This window comes from Podarcis pityusensis (genome assembly GCF_964106645.2).
Source record: "Podarcis pityusensis genome assembly, chromosome: 10".
Classification (NCBI taxonomy): domain Eukaryota; kingdom Metazoa; phylum Chordata; class Lepidosauria; order Squamata; family Lacertidae; genus Podarcis; species Podarcis pityusensis.
This window is the reverse complement of record NC_138035.1, coordinates 62325459-62342886: the sequence shown is the minus strand read 5'-3', so window position 1 is coordinate 62342886 and position 17428 is coordinate 62325459. Positions and strand designations below refer to the sequence as shown.

General features: G+C 43.1%; 1 protein-coding gene across 3 annotated transcripts in view; it reads right to left on the bottom strand.

Annotated features, from left to right (window-relative positions):
- Window positions 1-713: 713 nt before the first annotated feature.
- TTLL8 (tubulin tyrosine ligase like 8) overlaps window positions 714-17428 on the bottom strand; it is a 46723-nt gene continuing 30008 nt past the window's right edge. For 2 of the 3 annotated variants that reach the window (XM_081023561.1, XM_081023562.1), the window contains exons 10-15: window positions 14744-14924; window positions 13164-13312; window positions 11000-11246; window positions 7539-7974; window positions 5490-5961; window positions 714-1172 (exon numbers count right to left, since the gene is read on the bottom strand). In XM_081023561.1, coding sequence (XP_080879687.1) covers window positions 967-1172; window positions 5490-5961; window positions 7539-7974; window positions 11000-11246; window positions 13164-13312; window positions 14744-14924 — 1691 coding nt within the window. In that variant the 3' untranslated portion in view covers window positions 714-966. Of the gene's footprint in view, window positions 1173-3590; window positions 3646-5489; window positions 5962-7538; window positions 7975-10999; window positions 11247-13163; window positions 13313-14743; window positions 14925-17428 lie in introns of all 3 variants that reach the window. The other variant, XM_081023563.1, reaches the window with a different exon arrangement.

Sequence of the window (17428 nt, the reverse complement as noted above, 5' to 3'; positions counted from 1 at the left end):
CCAAGCAATGCAGAAGAGCTGAAGGCTGCTATTGAAGCTTCCTGGTCTTCCATAACACCTCAGCAGTGCCACAGGCTGATAGCATTCATGCCACGCCGCATTGAGGCAGTAATTGATGGAAAAGGGGCCCAAACCAAGTACTGAGTACATGTGCATGCTTCTACTTCTCAGAGGTCCAATATTGCTCTATTTGCAGTCCTTGTTTTGCTGATTTCATTTAATATTCTAATTTTCTGAGATTGTTAATTTGAGGTTTTCATCAGCTGTACGCCATAAACATCACAATTATAACAAATAAAGGCTTGACATATCTCACTTTTCATGTCATGAGTCTATCTCATATATTAGTTTCACCTTTTAAGTTGAATTACTGAAATAAATGAACTTTTCCACAATATTCTAATTTTCCGAGTTTCACCTGTATATTAATCGCCAACGTGTTGCCTGAGTCACACCGCATAGATTGCATGACTGATTAAGCTAACGGTCAATGGAGCAAGCCCTTCTTTTTCATCACCACTACTGGAGGTCAATTCACCATTTAGGAAGACCTATAAAAGTGTGTCACAGGGAATGGCTCCCTTCATGTTCCTGAAGTCCTGTGATTACAATAAAGGTCAAACTCTGTGCACCCAGCCTGCCCTTGCCCTGCTTTTCTGATCCTATTCATCCCTCTGAACACACCTTTCCCAATTTAAAAATAACCATCCGTATTACGTCACACACATTTTTTCCTTGCAAGGTATGCTACAGCAGTTTGAAATTCTCGGACTTGCATTCATAGCACAGCTTCCATTCTTTTCCACAGCATTTCTGCTGTAGAATTGGCTACAGCTATTTGATAAGAAAAGGGGCCTTTCAGCATTTTCTTCTTCTTTTTATATACAAGGAAAGTTCTTGAGCTCTGTCTGAGGTTTGGGGAATTGGCTTTTTAAAAAACACTTTCTCAAAGCACTTTGAATACAGTCAAAGGTATTTAGGAAGTCCATAACATGGAACGGTCAGCCTGTTCTTGGTCATCTTTTCAGGAGGAGAACACGGACCCATAGGTAGGTATGAATCGCCTTGTAATACAGTCGCACAAAAAGAGCTGCAGTGTTTACAAGCTTTCTCTGACTGGAAACCATCTCCACAAATTAGGCATGGAATCTTCTTGCTTTTGTTCTGCAGACCTTTAAAGAGAGAGCAAATATTAACGCCCATCAACACTGAATTGCATAGTTAGCAATGCTCCTTTTACCAGGATTCTACAAAAGACTCTGCAGAGAAGCAGTGCATACTCTCTAACATTTCTCCGATAAAAATAGGGCTGTCCTGTTCTATTATTATTATTATTATTATTATTATTATTATTATTATTATTATCCCACCCATCTGAATGGGTTGCCCCAGCCACTCTGGGCACCTTCCAATATACCGTATTTTTTGCTCTATAAGACTCACTTTTTCCCTCCTAAAAAGTAAGGGGAAATGTGTGTGCGTCTTATGGAGCGAATGCAGGCTGCGCAGCTATCCCAGAAGCCAGAACAGCAAGAGGGATTCCTGCTTTCACTGCACAGCGATCCCTCTTGCTGTTCTGGCTTCTGAGATTCAGAATATTTTTTTTCTTGTTTTCCTCCTCCAAAAACTAGGTGCGTCTTATGGTCTGGTGCGTCTTATAGAGCGAAAAATACGGTAAATAAAAACATAATAAAGCATTACTTCCCAATACAAGGCTGCCTTCAGATGTCTTCTAAAGGTTGTATAGTTAATACCTCGTGTTGCATTCCGCTCTTGGTACGGACTTTCAGCTTACGAACGCAGCAAACCCAGAAGTGTTTACTTCTGGGTTCACCGCCCACGCAGGCGCAGAAGCGCTCGATGCGCACACATGCGCAGAAAAGGTGCTCTAGTTGCAGACTTTAAGGGTGCGACCGGCACCCCAAAACGGATTAAGTCCGCAACTAGAGGTACCACTGTACCTATCTCCTCGGCTTGGAGGCTGCATAACTCCATACCCGCATCCTACCATAGGGGCATCCTACCATACCCTCCAACATTTCTCCAATGAAAATAAGGACGTCCTAAGGGGAAGCGGGACAATCCAGGATCAAATCAGAAACCGGGACAGCTTCTGTAAATCTGGGAATATTCCTGGAAAACAGAAACGCTTGGAGGGTCTGGCAATGTTTGCATTTGTCGGGGCATTTTGGCCTCTGAATAAAATATTTTAAAAGCCTGCTCAACCTAGATGCCAGCAATGGATTCCCAACAGTTTTCTAAACTTAGCAGCCAGTTGCCTTTAAAATTCAGGATAAACGTTACTTAATGCCGTTGATGGCACTAATCATTTTCAGGCCTTGGTTAGGTCAAAAATATCCCTTTCCCCACTTTGTTTCTGTGTGAAGAGTCTTCTCTTCTCTTTCACAAATAGACCTTGAGCCAATTAAAAATGCCCTACCCTGCCTTTCATGTAGTAATAGTTTACCAATCATGCTTAAATTATCCTTGTTTTCTTCCCATCCCAATAGCTACCACATATAGCAGATATTTTCAATGATGGAAGGGCATCCAATCTGATTTAATAACTGTAAATGATCTTAGGTGTTTCTGGTCAACAAGTTAAGTTATCATTTGTCAGCGTCGCTAGTGGACACAAGTGAAAATTGGTTCCGTGAGCCAAGAGCAGAGCTTCAGCCGATGAAGCGTCTCGACCCAATTGCTGAGCATCAAGGTAACAAGTGATTTAAGTAGCTGATTGCTGAAATAATTCTTTGCCTCTACCTGTGCCTACTGAGACAAATAGTGGTGGTGAGACAAATTTGTAGGCCTTATTGATGAATTAAAAACTGACAGATTGCCAGGTCTAAATGGCATCCACCAGAGTGTTCTTAAATAGCTCAAATATTAAATTGCTGATCTTCTAACAAAAAAAGATTGACCTGTCCTTATGGTCAGTTTCGGATGCTGAGAACTGGAAAGTAGCCCATGTAGCATCAGTTTTTAAGAAGGGATACAGGGGGGGATCTAGGAGATTACAGACCAGTTAGCTTAACATCTGCTCCAGGAAAGTTAGTCAAAAGCAATATTAAATGTGGAATTAACAAGCATGTAGAAAAACAAGTCTTGCTGAAGAACAACTGCATGGCCTCTACAATGGTAATGTCTCACTAACCTTTGAGAGTTCTTTGTGTGTCAACAAGCATATAGATAAAGGTGATTCTGTAAATATTGTGTACTTAGATGTTCAAAGTAACATGCCAAAGACTCCTGAGTAAGCTTAGAATTTGAAGGATAAGAGGACAGGTCATCTTATGGATCAGGAACTGGTTAAGAAATAGGAACCAGAGAACAGGGGGGGAAACACAATTATTGCAGTGGAGGGCTGTAGAAAGTGCTCAGAAATGATCAACAGGGATGAGCAGTGTTCAGGGTGGTATGAACAAAAAAAGATTAGGAGAAGCTCCAAAAGGACCTATCCAAACTGGGTGTACAGGAAGTAAAATGGCAAATGTAACTCAATGTAACCAAGCGCAAAATGATGCATATTGGGGCAAAGGAATCCTAATTTCACATATATGCTAGCATGATCTGAACTCATGGAGACTGACCAGACACGAAACCTTGGGACTGTAGTAGACAGCTTGAAGAAGATGTCAACAGCAGCTGTGAAAAAGGTGAACTCCATGTTAGGGATCATTAGGAAATGAATGGAAAACAAAACTGCCAATTTCATAATTGACTCCTAAAATTATATGGTGTGACTGCACTTGAAATACTGCGTACACTTCTGGTTCCTTCACCTCAGAAAGGATATAGGTACGGAAAAGTTCCAGAAAGGGGCTACCAAAATGACCGAGGAACTGGAGCAACTTGGCTATGAGAAAGATTACAATAGTGGCAGCATTTCAGTTTTTTGGCGAGGGAACACAAATAAGAGGTGGCATGCTAGAGAGGTACAAGATCGTGCATGGTGTAGAGAAAGTGCATAGGCAAAAGTTATTTTCCCTCTTTTATAGTACAAGGAATTATGGCAGTCCAATGAAGCTCAATGTTGGAAGATTGAGGCAGATAAGAGAAAGACACAGTGCACAGTTAAACAATGGAATTCACAAGAGGTAATGATGGGCACCACCATAAAAGGGATTTGATAAATTCATGGATGATAAGGCTATCCACAACTTTAGGAACAATGGTTGTGATTTATCTCTATTATTGGAGGCAATATGTCTCTGAGTGTCAGCTTATGGGAATGATAAGTAAGGAAAGCAAGCCTTGTATCCGAGTTCTTCTTGTAAGCTTCCTATAGGTATCTGGTTGACCACTGGTGTGATGGCCTGGGACTCGGGCTCGGACTCGGAGCCAGAGGAGTCTCAGTCCACACTGGATCCTTTGCCTCAAGCGGCAGCTGAACCTAGTCTGGACCTGATTCTGAAGAGCCCCAGTCTGCACAGGTTCCCCTGCAACAAGCACCAGCTGGGCTGAGTCAGGGGCCTGAGCCTGCCCTGGCTCCAGATGCAGGGATTACCTCGTTGCCTCCAGCTGGGCAATCACTCACAGCTGCTCCACTACCAGTTGGGTTAGGAGAGGCTGAGGCGGCCTCTGGGTCTAGTAACCGACCGACATCTCCCAAGCTGCAGAGACTGAGGTCTGAGAGAAGGAGAGACCTGAGTACTCGCAGGAGGAGTGCTCGCCTTCGGGCGAGACAGGAAGGTGAGTCACCGGGGGATCAGGACTGGCCATTACCCTGACAGAGACAAAAGGCTCCTGGACCCCACCCCAGGTTGCGGGAGCAACGTTGCTGTTTGCCAGAACCTGCCTGTGATCCTGTGCCTGATCTTGCCTGGTTTCCTGCCTCGGCCCTGTCGGACTAACTCCTTACGGAACCCTTGGATTCGGGACCGTACCTGGACCATTTTGCTTGGGTTACCCCTGGGCCTAGCACAACTGTGAGAACAGGAAGCTGGAGAACATAGGCCTTTGGCCTGAACTAGCAGGATGATTCTTCTTAAATTCTTAAAAGTCGAACTGATAGAATTCTCAATGACAGTTGTGTAACAGGAGAGAAAGCTTCCTTGGTGACCCTAAAATGTCAGTTTCTTTGGCTGATGACAGAAAAACCCAAGTCCAAAAGCTGTCTGAAGTGGTCTGCTTCAGTTTGGGATTTATCCAAATCCTATGCCCACCCTAGTTTCAGTAGCCCTCAGCATCACCTGCAAATTTTATCCACTTATGCCAATATATGAATTAAATAATGTCATTTCCATAGGATTATTTGAGACGGTTAAACTGGCAGAAAGCCATTAAAATTTTGCTTTGTAGAGCTTACTTCCAAAGTAAACTTCATAGAGATTTCCCCCAATATTTCTATTTTAACAAATATTTGCTCTAATTGTTATCAGTTAATCAATTGATTTTATTTTATTCTCTCATATATATATATATATATATATATATGGAAAAGTTTTATTTTATAAAGATATATGTAGAATATTTTCATCCTCTTTTACCTGCATCTATAGAGGGCTGAAGTAATGTCCAGTCCAGTGAACGTGACTTTTGAGAGGGAGTGGTAGCTTGACTTCCAGTCTGAAGGCTTGGCTCATTAATGGGCTTTGACTTTTTCTTATCAGACACAGTGGTTGCTCCACGGCCATTAACTATGCGAGGAAAGTCTATGGTTTGGGCAGGCTTTTTGTAGGTGCTTTTCACTTTAAGGCTTTTGTCTTGCAACTTCTTGAGGGTCTTTGGCAAAGGACAAGGAGCGCTATTTCCATGTTTTCCTTTTACAATTTGCTTGTTGTTGGCGGGTGTCCCCCGGTCTTCGTCGTTTTCTAGATCCATTACAGGTTGTGTTACCCCCAGCAGTGGTTCGAGAAAATTAAAATTAGTGATGTTAACTATATGCTTTTTCAGTCTCTTAACATTGATTCCTTCCACAAAAAGGTCTGTAGGATTAAATGGTGGCAGATCCAACATGGGCTGTAGAGGAAAACAAAATGGTGGTTTTCAGCACTCCTCTCTTATACAAATGGGTTTGTTCTCACAATTATGTACAGTGGTACCTTGGTTGTCGAACGGCTTGGCTCCCAAACAAATCGGCTCCTGGACGCCACAAACTCGGAAGTAAGTATTCCGGTTTGCAAACATTTTTTGGAAGCTGAACGTCCAACGCGGCTGACGCAGCTTCCGATTGAGTGCAGGAAGATCTTACAGCCAATTGGAAACCGAGCCTTGGTTTTCGAACAGTTCCGGGAGTCGAATGGACTCCCAAAACAGATTGAGTTTGACAACCAAGGTCAAACTCAAGGTTGTCAAACTTAGTCTGTTCCAGGAGTCCGTTCGACTCCCAGAACCGTTCGAAAACCAAGGTACCACTGTACTGAGGTAATTATATACTGAGGTAATGATAGGGTGTCTGGATTAAAAGAAGATGGGGTTCCTGCATCTTTCAGTGTTTCATAGAAGAGGGAATTTCAGTAGGTGAGGCTTCAGAAGCTGCCTCTGAAGATAGTTTGGAAACTTCAGCTGGTGCAGAATCCAGCGGCCAGGTTGCTCACCAGTGCAAGATGGTTTGAGCATATTACACCAATCCTGGCCTGACTGCCAATTCGTTTCTGGGCCCAATTCGAAGTGCTGGCTTTGACCTATAAAGCCTTAAATAGTTCAGGACTGCAATAATTCAAAGAACCACCTCTCCCCATAGGATCTGACCTGGACCCTGAGATCATCATCTGAGGCCCTTCTTCATGTGGCTTCCTCATGAGAGGTCCAGAGGGTGGCAACACAAGCATGGGCCTTTTCTACAGTGGCTCCCCATTTGTGGAATGCTCTCCCCAGGGAAGTATGCCTGGCGCCTTCACTATACATCTCCAGTAGCCAGGCAAAAACATTCTTCTTCAGCCAGGCATTTGATTGGTGAACATTCTATGTTCTTTTAAATGTGTTTGTGGGAGTGGTGATTATGGGTTTGGTTTGTCCTTGTTTTTATTCTGTATTTTGTCCTTGTGTTTTGTACATCTATACTGTGAACCGCCCTTAGATCTTTGGATGAAGGATGGTATGCAAATTTAATAAATAAAATAAATAATAAATAGCAATACCCCCCTCAATTATTTCAAGATTTGCATTTCATGGTTGGTGTCTAAATATAATGAAGGTGAATCTTTGAAAAGGTTAAAGGTAAAGGGACCTCTGACCATTAGGTCCAGTCGTGACCAACTCTGGGTTTGCGGTGCTCATCTTGCTTTATTGGCCAAGGGAGCCGGCGTACAGCTTCCGGGTCATGTGGCCAGCATGACTAAGCCGCTTCTGGCGAACCAGAGCAGTGCATGGAAATGCCGTTTACCTTCCCGCCGGAGCGGTACCTATTTATCTACTTGCACTGGTGTGCTTTTGAACTGCTAGGCTGGCAGGAGCAGGGACTGAGCAACGGCAGCTCACCCCATCATAGGGATTCGAACCGCCGACCTTCTGATTGGCAACTCCTAGCTCTGTGGTTTAACCCACAGCACCACCCGCTCCCAATTAATTAGAGAGAAAGTTTAAACAATTCTTACCTGTCTCCAGAGAAGTTCAAAGTGCCCAATGTCACAGTTCCTGTCATGTTTTCTGTCTATAACTATCTTGATTGTGTCTTCTTGAACCTGAGCACATAGGTTGGATGTTATTGGGGTCGAAGGGTACATGGTTGGACTACTATTGATTTCAATCAACCAAGGTGTAAAGTCATTTCCGAGAATGAAATCTGCCCCGTAGAGTTCAAAGCTACTCCTCCGAGGTTCAACTTGGTCTTGGGCCATCTTCATTGTGTAGATTAATATCTTCTTCATGGACGGATAGATAATATTACGCCAGACGTGGCCAAGACCCCTCTTTTGCAAATACTCTTGGAATTTGCTGCTTGTCCACATATTGTGATACGGCAACTGAGAACTGCGGTCTGGCGCGTTCTTGTAGTTCTTCTGGATGGAGTTATTGCAAAGGTGAATCGAGCTGCGAAAATGGGATGCAAGAATTGCTGTTGTAAAGCACAGAAACATGGCACAGAAATGTAGAAAGAAAACCATTTTTGTAAAAAAATAAATTCAATGGGAAGTGTAAAAACAATTATTATTATTATTATTATTATTATTTATTTATACCCCACCCATCTGGCTGGATTTCCCCAGCCACTCTGGGCGGCTTCCAACAGAATATTAAAATACAATAATCTATATTAAAATACAATAATCTAATCTAATTTACTTAAAGATATAGGCTTGGATCCATGTTTGCCCATGTTTAAAGTAGTTTAAAGAAGACCTCCTTACGGGGTCTTCGCTGCGAGATCACATTCACCCGGTGCTATACCAGCTGCACTGGCTCCCGGTGGAGTACAGGATCAGGTTTAAGGTGCTGGTTTTAACCTTTAAAGCCCTATACGGCCTAGGACCCTCGTACCTACGGGACCGCCTCTCCTGGTATGTCCCACAGAGAAACTTACAGTCTTCAAATAAAAACATCTTGAAGGTCCCAAGCCACAGAGAGGTTAGGCTGGCCTCAACTAGAGCCAGGGCTTTTTCGGCTGTGGCTCCGATCTGGTGGAACACTCTGTCGCAAGAGACCAGGGCCCTGTGGGACTTGACATCTTTCCACGGGGCCTGCAAGACAGAGCTGTTCCACCAGGCCTTTGGCCAGGGCACAGCCTGACTCCCTCCCTCGGCAATCTTCGCGGAGCTCTGGCACAATGGTTGCCAGTGGCTTGATTTGAATTAATTTTATAATGAATGATTTTAGAGTGTTGTTTGCGCTGTACTTTTGTAATGTTTTATTGTTGTTAGTCGCCCTGAGCCCGGCTTCGGTTGGGGAGGGCGGGATATAAATAAAATTTATTATTATTTATTATTATTATTGTGTTTTTAATATTCTGTTGGGAGCCACCCAAAGTGGCTGGGGCAACTCAGTCAGATGGGTGTCAAATTATTATTATTATTATTATTATTATTATTATTATTATTATTATGGCAGTCATGACTATACTTAAGTCCCAGTAATGTCAAAGTACTGTTGAGTTCCATTAAAAAGCAATAAAACCCTAAATGTATTAAAATTACTCAGTGATATAGAGTAAAATGAAGACATGGAAGAAGCATTGCACCAGTTTTGCTTCAGTTTTGTTGTGGATTTGTGACTCCCAATGCCACAACAGGAACTTTGGACAACAAGGTCAGCCTTGCCATGCTACAGGGTAATGCAAACCACTTCAGAAAGTATCAAAAAGTTTTGGATATGGGTACAGATGAAGGCAGGACGCAGGTGGCGCTGTGGTCTAAACCACTGTGCCTCTTGGGCTTGCTGATCAGAAGGTTGGCGGTTCAAATCCCCATGACGAGGTGGTTCGAATCCCTGCGATGGGGTGAGCTCCCGTTGCTCGGTCCCAGCTCCTTCCAACCTAGCAGTTTGAAAGCACGCCAAAAAGTGCAAGTAGATAAATAGGTACCACTCCGGTGGGAAGGTAAGCGGCGTTTCCGTGCGCTGCTCTGGCTTCGGTGTTCCGTTGCGCCAGAAGCGGCTTAGTCATGCTGGCCACATGACCCGGAAAAACTGTCTGCGGATTAATGCCGGCTCCCTCGGCCTGAAAGCGAGATGAGCGCCGCAACCCCAGAGTCGTCTGCAACTCGACTTAACTGTCAGGGGTCCTTTACCTTTACCCTTTTTTTACAGCTGAAGGCAGGCACTGGCGTTTGACTTTGCATTGGCCTTAATAAGGGAAAGGGGGTCACTATCGGGTTCCGCTTCAGGCGGCAAAATGTCTATGGCCAGCAGAGTTAGCAATGAAATATGACCTGTCTCTGGTTGAGTCGAAACAAGTTTTCACTTCTTGGATCATTCTCACTTAAGCTAGGTAGAACCAGATCAAATGCAGTTTTACATATTTAGGCTTTGCCTCCATTGCGGATGAAGACTAAGGGATTAAAATGAGGTCAAACCTTTTACCTCTTATTCTGTCAACTAAATGTCATGTGCAGCAAGACATCCAAACTGCTGTCATGACTAAAAACAGCTTTATACAATAAGCAAACATGAGATCATCAGCACACACTGCCTTCATGGTGGTGTCATGGTTCTCTCATAAAGCATGTTCTCCCTCATGGAGAGCACGTGTTGCGGTGGGGTCTGCCATGCCACCCCTCTGTTGCCAGGCAGGGTTACTAAGCTGACCTGTGGCAACGATTGAATGGCTGAGTTGCTGGGCTAAATTCTATGTTGCAATTTGGTGGGAGGGATCGAATGTTTTAAGTTCTGTGCACGCAGCTTTGAGCTTTCTCTTTCGCTGCGTGCACCGGATCACCTGCCCACCCGCCCTAATTTTAGGGGTTTCATGTTGACCTTGCTATGTCTGTCATGGGGTCGTCTGCCGTTGGGGCAGGGGCCTGGTAGGAATTTTATCCTTCTGGCTGATTGGCTGGGCCATTTAGTTTTTGCCTACTGCGTAGCAAATCGTCACAACTTGTAAGGCTGCGGTTAGGCATTGGTTATCAATTGGTTGGAGGAGGGGTTAGGATTGGCTGGGCCTGCCCCTCCAAAACTGCTGCGGAAAGGGAATTCCATTAAAGGAATCCAGGGGCTTGCTATCTTTTCGTCCGAATCCCTGGAATGGGGCTAGGGCCGGCAAGCCCCGGGGAGCATGCGGGGAGACGTGAGTCCTGTGGCTCAGCTCCATTTCTCCCCAATATTGTTTTCCCTTACTGGCTTCCGTTGGTGTCCGGAAGTCCGTTCTGTCCCCAGGCGGGGGGACAGATAGTCTTAACCAATGCCTAAGCAACCACTCACATTTATGTATTTCAATAAAGTTGTGGCCAAAATTATGCCAAAAACCTTAAGCAAAAATTATGTGTCTGTTGTGAGTTATTTGGGGGGGGGGGTTTGGGGACCTCGACACGCAACAATGTCAACACATTTATTCACCCCTTGGTTTCATGTGCTCAAACTAGTCCCACACAATAAAAACACTATAGCATGGTCTACTGTTGGTTACCTGTGCAGATTGTCTAAGGAGAAGCGCTGCGTGGAAAATCTCAGATAGCTTTCTTTGTAGAACCATATAGTCAGCGGGTTCCAATCTGTCACAAGAAACCACTGTCTAATATCAAACTTTGTATCAAAGATCAATAGGGGAGTTTCGATATACTTTTGGACAACCCACTTGTGGTCCTTTATTGGAAACTGGTCTGTTGGTTCCACTAGTTTTAATATATCATCCAGTCGGTTCTTGCATACTATTTCTAGAAGACATGAAAATAAAAATGTGAATGGAAAATGCGCAGCTTGCGGACCTAACATACAGAATAAGAGAACAAGAAGAACATACGTTTAAAGGAGACTGGAAAATCTTTGTTGAATATATGAGGGGTAATTGTGTAGACTTGAAAACGTTGGCAGCATTAAGATAAATTCAACAGTGTAAATAAGTTTTGATGGATGTAATAATAGAATACTGAATGGCTTATATAAAATATGCAGGGATTTATGTTATGCAAAACGAACCATGGAAAGAGAAGAAGGGAAGTTTTTGATGTTTTAAGGTTGTTTAAATGAATATTCAAAATTGTAAAACAGAAAATTTAATTTAAAAAATTATAAAAAGAGAGAATAAAAATATGAATATTTAAAATAGTGTATACAGAAAGCAATGCATGAATACAAGGTGAGAAAATGTAGCTTTGAGGAGACTGTAGCTAAGCGGCATAGCATTTGATCTGCATGCAAAAAAAATTCCTCAGATTCAATCTTCACTATCTCCAGGTAGGATTACGAAAGTCTCCTGTTTGAAACCTTTGAACGGCTGCTGCTGTTCTTTTGTTGAGCTAGAGGAACCATTTACCTAATCCAGTATTAGGCAGCCTCCAAATGTATAAGACCTGAGAAGGGGGAATTGTGCACATTTCCCAGTCAATATATATAATCTTATAGAGGCCTTGGGAAATGTGCATTTATTCAATGATTTCTGTACATTCTCCACTCATCACACATCATCCCCAACAGCCTTTGGGGAATGTGCATGTTAGCCAGGAAATGTACAAAATTCAACTGAGAAATGCCCATACTTGAAGTCCCATTGGGGATTGTGCATAATGGCCAGAGAGCGTATAAATTCAGTCCATTTGTGCATTTTGCAGGCTGAGAAGCAATATAATCTTATTTTTAAAAGCCAGAGACAATCCCTAAAAGTAAGAGTTACTCCAAAAGAGGGTCCTTTTATATTAACCTATTTGAAAAAGTACCATTATCAGTATTGTTGTTGTTGTTGTTTAGTCATTTCCGACTCTTCGTGACCCCATGGACCAGAGCACGCCAGGCACTCCTGTCTTCCACTGCCTCCCGCAGTTTGGTATTGTACTGGTGTACAATTAATATTTCATAGATGACTGAGTGCACATATAAATAACATTTCTTAACAACAACCCAATTAATAAATACAACCAACAGAGCAGCAGTATGGGAACAATAAAACTGAAAAGTGGTTACTAATTTACTCCAAATGCCTGAGAGAATAGGATTGTTGTTGTTTAGTCGTTTAGTCGTGTCCGACTCTTCGTGACCCCATGGACCAGAGCACACCAGGCACTTCTGTCTTCCACTGCCACCCGCAGTTTGGTCAAACTCATGCTGGTAGCTTCGAGAACATTGTCCAACCATCTCGTCCTCTGTCGTCCCCTTCTCCTTGTGCCCTCCATCTTTACCAACATCAGGGTCTTTTCCAAGGAGTTTTCTCTTCTCATGATGTGGCCAAAGTATTGGAGCCTCAGCTTCACGATCCGTCCTTCCATTGAGCACTCAGGGCTGATTTCCTTCAGAATGGATAGGTTTGATCTTCTTGCAGTCCATGGGACTCTCAAGAGTCTCCTCCAGCACCATAATTCAAAAGCATCAATTCTTCGGCGATCAGCCTTCTTTATGGTCCAGCTCTCACTTCCATACATCACTACTGGGAAAACCATAGCTTTTACTATACGGATCTTTGTCAGCAAGATGATGTCTCTACTTTTTAAGATGATGTCTAGACATCATCTTAAAAAGAGAATAGGATAGGATTGCTTTTACCTGCCAAGCAGAACCTATGAGTTTCTCCTATTCAGACTTCCCAAAAAGCATTCCTGTGCTTGATGTCTTTATTCACCAAAGGGTAATAATATTCTTACCTCTGCCACGGGATTTGGCTCCAGGTTTAATAATCCAGATGTTGTGGAGGCCATCGATATCTCGTTGCGGGTTTACTGATATAATTCTGCGCAAAATATTTTGACACTGAGTAAAATAGTTCTCTGCGTTACAAATCACTGCACCCTCACTGAAAGAAAAAAAAACCAACCATGTTAAAACTCCGTAGGAAACATGTTAGAAATGCTTCCTGCAATTAAAAATAAAAGAATGGTTATTTCAGGTACAGTATTTGAAAGGGGAGGGGGACTAACAGTCTTATAACAGCTTGTGGACTTTCTTGGTCTTTAAAGTGCTATGAATTCTTGTGGTTTTTCCAGGACGGGAGGAATAATTCATAATAATAATTTTCTTATTGGTACACTGTCTGTCTGTCCTGGTCAACCCAGACACTCTAGGCGGCTTCTAGCATATACAGAAACCTAAAAAATAATAATCAAACATTTTAAAAATTCCCTATACAGGGCTGCCTTCAGATGTCTTCTAAAGGTTGTATAGTTACTTATCTCTTTGACATCTGATGGGAGGGTGTTGCACAGTGTGGATGCCATGGAGGAATTTCAGTACAGTGGTACCTCGGGTTAAGTACTTAATTTGTTCCGGAGGTCTGTTCTTAACCTGAAACTGTTCTTAACCTGAAGCACCACTTTAGATATGGGGCCTCCTGCTGCTGCCGCGCTGCCGGAGCACAATTTCTGTTCTCGTCCTGAAGCAAAGTTCTTAACCTGAGGTAATATTTCTGGGTTAGCGGAGTCTGTAACCTGAAGTGTATGTAACCCGAGGTACCACTGTACAGCACTTTAAATTTGACTTGAGCTCCAATTACTGGCTGATTGACAATTACTGAGGGATTGGCTTTCATCGCCCTGCTGGTTTATCTATTTGACAGAGTTTTTAACTGCTTTCTCTCTCCTCTCCCATATAGCTCAGAGCATGCCAGCTTGGCTAAAGCATGGCTGCCAGCAGGGCAGGATTTAAGTTTGTTCTTCGCTTTACCTAAGCTACTGAAGGTCAGGACCGTCTTACCCATAGGCGCTGGGGTGCAGGGCACCCAGGTGCCGGGCTTTCAGGAGCACCAGGCCGAGAGTCCGGGGCCCAAGAGTTGAGTCCGGGGAAGAGCCCGCCTGTCGGTCGGCGACCGAGCCAGCGAGACGCTGAGGCAGGCTGGCAGGCGGGCAGGCGGCTTCGCCCTCGCCCTCCTGTGTGCCTGGGACTGGGCAACCTGGGGGGGGGGCGGTGCTGGGTGGATCTTTGCACCACCGCATATGCTTAAGGCAGCCCTGCTGAAGGTAGTGGGGCCCTTTATATGTCCTTCACTATTTATATGACTTCACTATTCTCCTAAAGTACACTCACAAGATGATACCCTTGAGCTTCATTTTAATTCATCTGAGATCCCCCCCCCCCTTCCTGGATCCATATGATATTCCCAGTTCTTAATCTGAATTAGAATTCTGCACTCAGAACCTTGATTCAGTAGAGATGGTAAGAAGAGTAAGGAATCAAGAGAAAGGGTCACAATCTTCTGTCAACACAATTAGACGCTGAAGTGAACACTTACTGAATGAGAGAGTAGTACTGCTCAATTAACTGATTCCATTCTCTGTCGGAAAGTACAGGAGTAGTTTCTGCCTCCGAGTCAATGTCACTATGTTCAAATTGTGCAAGATAGGTTTCGCACACTTTGCAAGCCATCTCGACTAGTCTTTCGGGGAGCTCTTTTGCTTTCTTATCATCAGAATCTACAGAATATGAAGCAAAGTATTTATTAGTGATGTGCTCTCTCCCTGCAGGCAAAACCTTGTCTCATCAAGAGTCCTCTGTAAGGGACATGCAATTATTCATCATCATCATAGAATCATAGAGTTGGAAGAGACATCATGTATTGATCATCTTCTACTCAATCGTCTCAAGGTGATATGCAATAAAAACAGCAAAGAAAAGATTGAAACACAAAGAACAGCAAATATGTCTTAAACAAAATTGGAACAATGCACAACAGACCCATTTACTCTGATGGAAAAGCCTGTTAGAAGAAAAAACGCCTTCAATTGTTTCCATGACATGGTAGGATGTGTATCAGTCATTTCAGGTGAATAGCCTGAAGTTCAGATATTTCCATAAAATGAAAATGAATTGTCATTTGGGGAACCAATAAATGAAGTCCAGAGGCGCCATCTTGTATGACATCCTAACAGTGGGTCTGGAAAAAGCTGTTCTGCTGGGAGACGGAAATCTCTGAAGACTCTTGCTAGGGTTCTTCATACTCTGCTGATACATCACACTGGCTGAGGTGTGGTGAACTCTACCAACTGACTTCTGCCAACAATGTCTAATCCGGGTCTGATCCAAATGTGTCAAAAGACAACAGAAGCCTTCGAGCGGCAACATTGCATATCACATGGAAACTGACTTGCTATGCATTGGAAAACATATGCTTTACTTCCTCCAGCTTTATGTCTTATAGACTGCCTTTCAAATACAGAAATGCCCCATTTTGAGATTTTGCTCAAAATTCTATCTGGGATTATGTATATACTAAACTTCAAAGTTCTGGCATGTGGGGAAATTTATTAACCCCCCATTTTGACACACAGGCAGACACGTGCCCCATATTTCAGTCTGTCTCAGACTACATGTTGCCCCATTTTTAGGTTTCCAGCTCATGGGAAAGTACCCTAATAATGTGATACCCTTCTGATCTAGTACCATCAAGAGGACCTAGAATTTGTTGCACCTTGCTAGTGCTTAAAGAAGAGCAATCGTTCCAAAACTTGGGTCTCCAGCTGGTTTTGGACTACAGTTCCCACCATCCCTGACCGCTGGTCTTGCTAGCTAGGGATGATGGGAGTTGTAGTCCAAAAAACAGCTGGAGACCCATGTTTGGGCAACACTGTTCTAGAGCTTCAAGAAATAAATGTTCTAGGACTGCCAGTTCCCATATAAACTGTTCCATATACAGTGGAACCTTGGTTGTTGGACATAATCTGTTCCGAAAGACTGTTCGACTTTCGAAACATTCACCAACCGGGGCTCCATGGGCTGTCAGCAAGTTCAATGGGGGAAATTGAGAAACGCACCTCAGAAGCCATTCGACTTCCGAGGCGCGTTTGAAAACGGAAGCAATTACTTCCAGGTTTTTTGGCATTTGGGTTCTCAATCGTTTGGCTTTTGAAATGCTTGAAAACCGAGGTTCCACTTTACTAAGATTAATTAGGCCAGCCTTGCTCCAGATACCTTGATTTAAGAAGTGAAATTAGTGGTTTCTAAGACATGCATGTAAAATCTTGGAGTGGCACATCTGTCAGATTTTTAAGGAGTCTTTTAAAGTGTGTATTTCATTTGCCCAGGTCGTGAATGATCAAAATATGACATATAATGATTAGCACCCAGGATTAGTAGAATATATAAAATATCGACCAATGGAAACTTCTAGGTCTTATTTGTGCTTTGATTGTGTGCTTATTTGTGTTTGATTGTTCAACGGAAATTAATAAAGAGAATTCAAAAAAAGAAAGAAAGAAAGAAAGAAACTTCTAGGTCAGAAGGGTTTCCTTTCTGACATATTATTGACCACCCAGAACTGTTTTTTAAAAAAATGGATATGCGATTTTATAGCATTTTAATCTTGTTTTGAGCTTTTTCATTTTGTAATTGGTGTTTTTGTCTTGATACTGGTCATTGACCATAATAAAACAACTTGTACTTGTGCTTGTACACTAGTTGGTGGATTTTACACGTTTATAGATTGTTTTATGGAGTTCCTGTTTGGCTGCCATGGCGAACAGCTATACCCATAACAGTGGAGCCCTTTTGTGTGGATAACAAGGATAATGTGGGAGTAATTATCCTCCCAACCCAACCCCCCAGGGCTGAGGTCGGGAGCAGCCAACCCACAGATTGTCCAATACCTGCTGCCCATCCTGAAGGAACGCGGGGGGCAGGGGGAGCTAGGTGCAATGCACCATGCGTCTTGGGAACTCTCCAGAGCCGGAGCCATGAGCAGAGGACACCTGTTTTTTAAGATAAAAATTCGGACTTAATTAACAGGCATGCTCTGAACTAGCAGGGATAAAATAACTGTTTGAAATATGTGAGCGGCCGCTAAGCTTAACTACGAAATGGACTGTTTGAAATTTTGACTAGCAATGACCATTAAGGGAAAGATGAAAGGAATTCCTGATTGGAGTTATTGTGTTAGTGCAGAGGCACCATCTCATTAGCAGCTGGAAAGAGACCAAAGAGA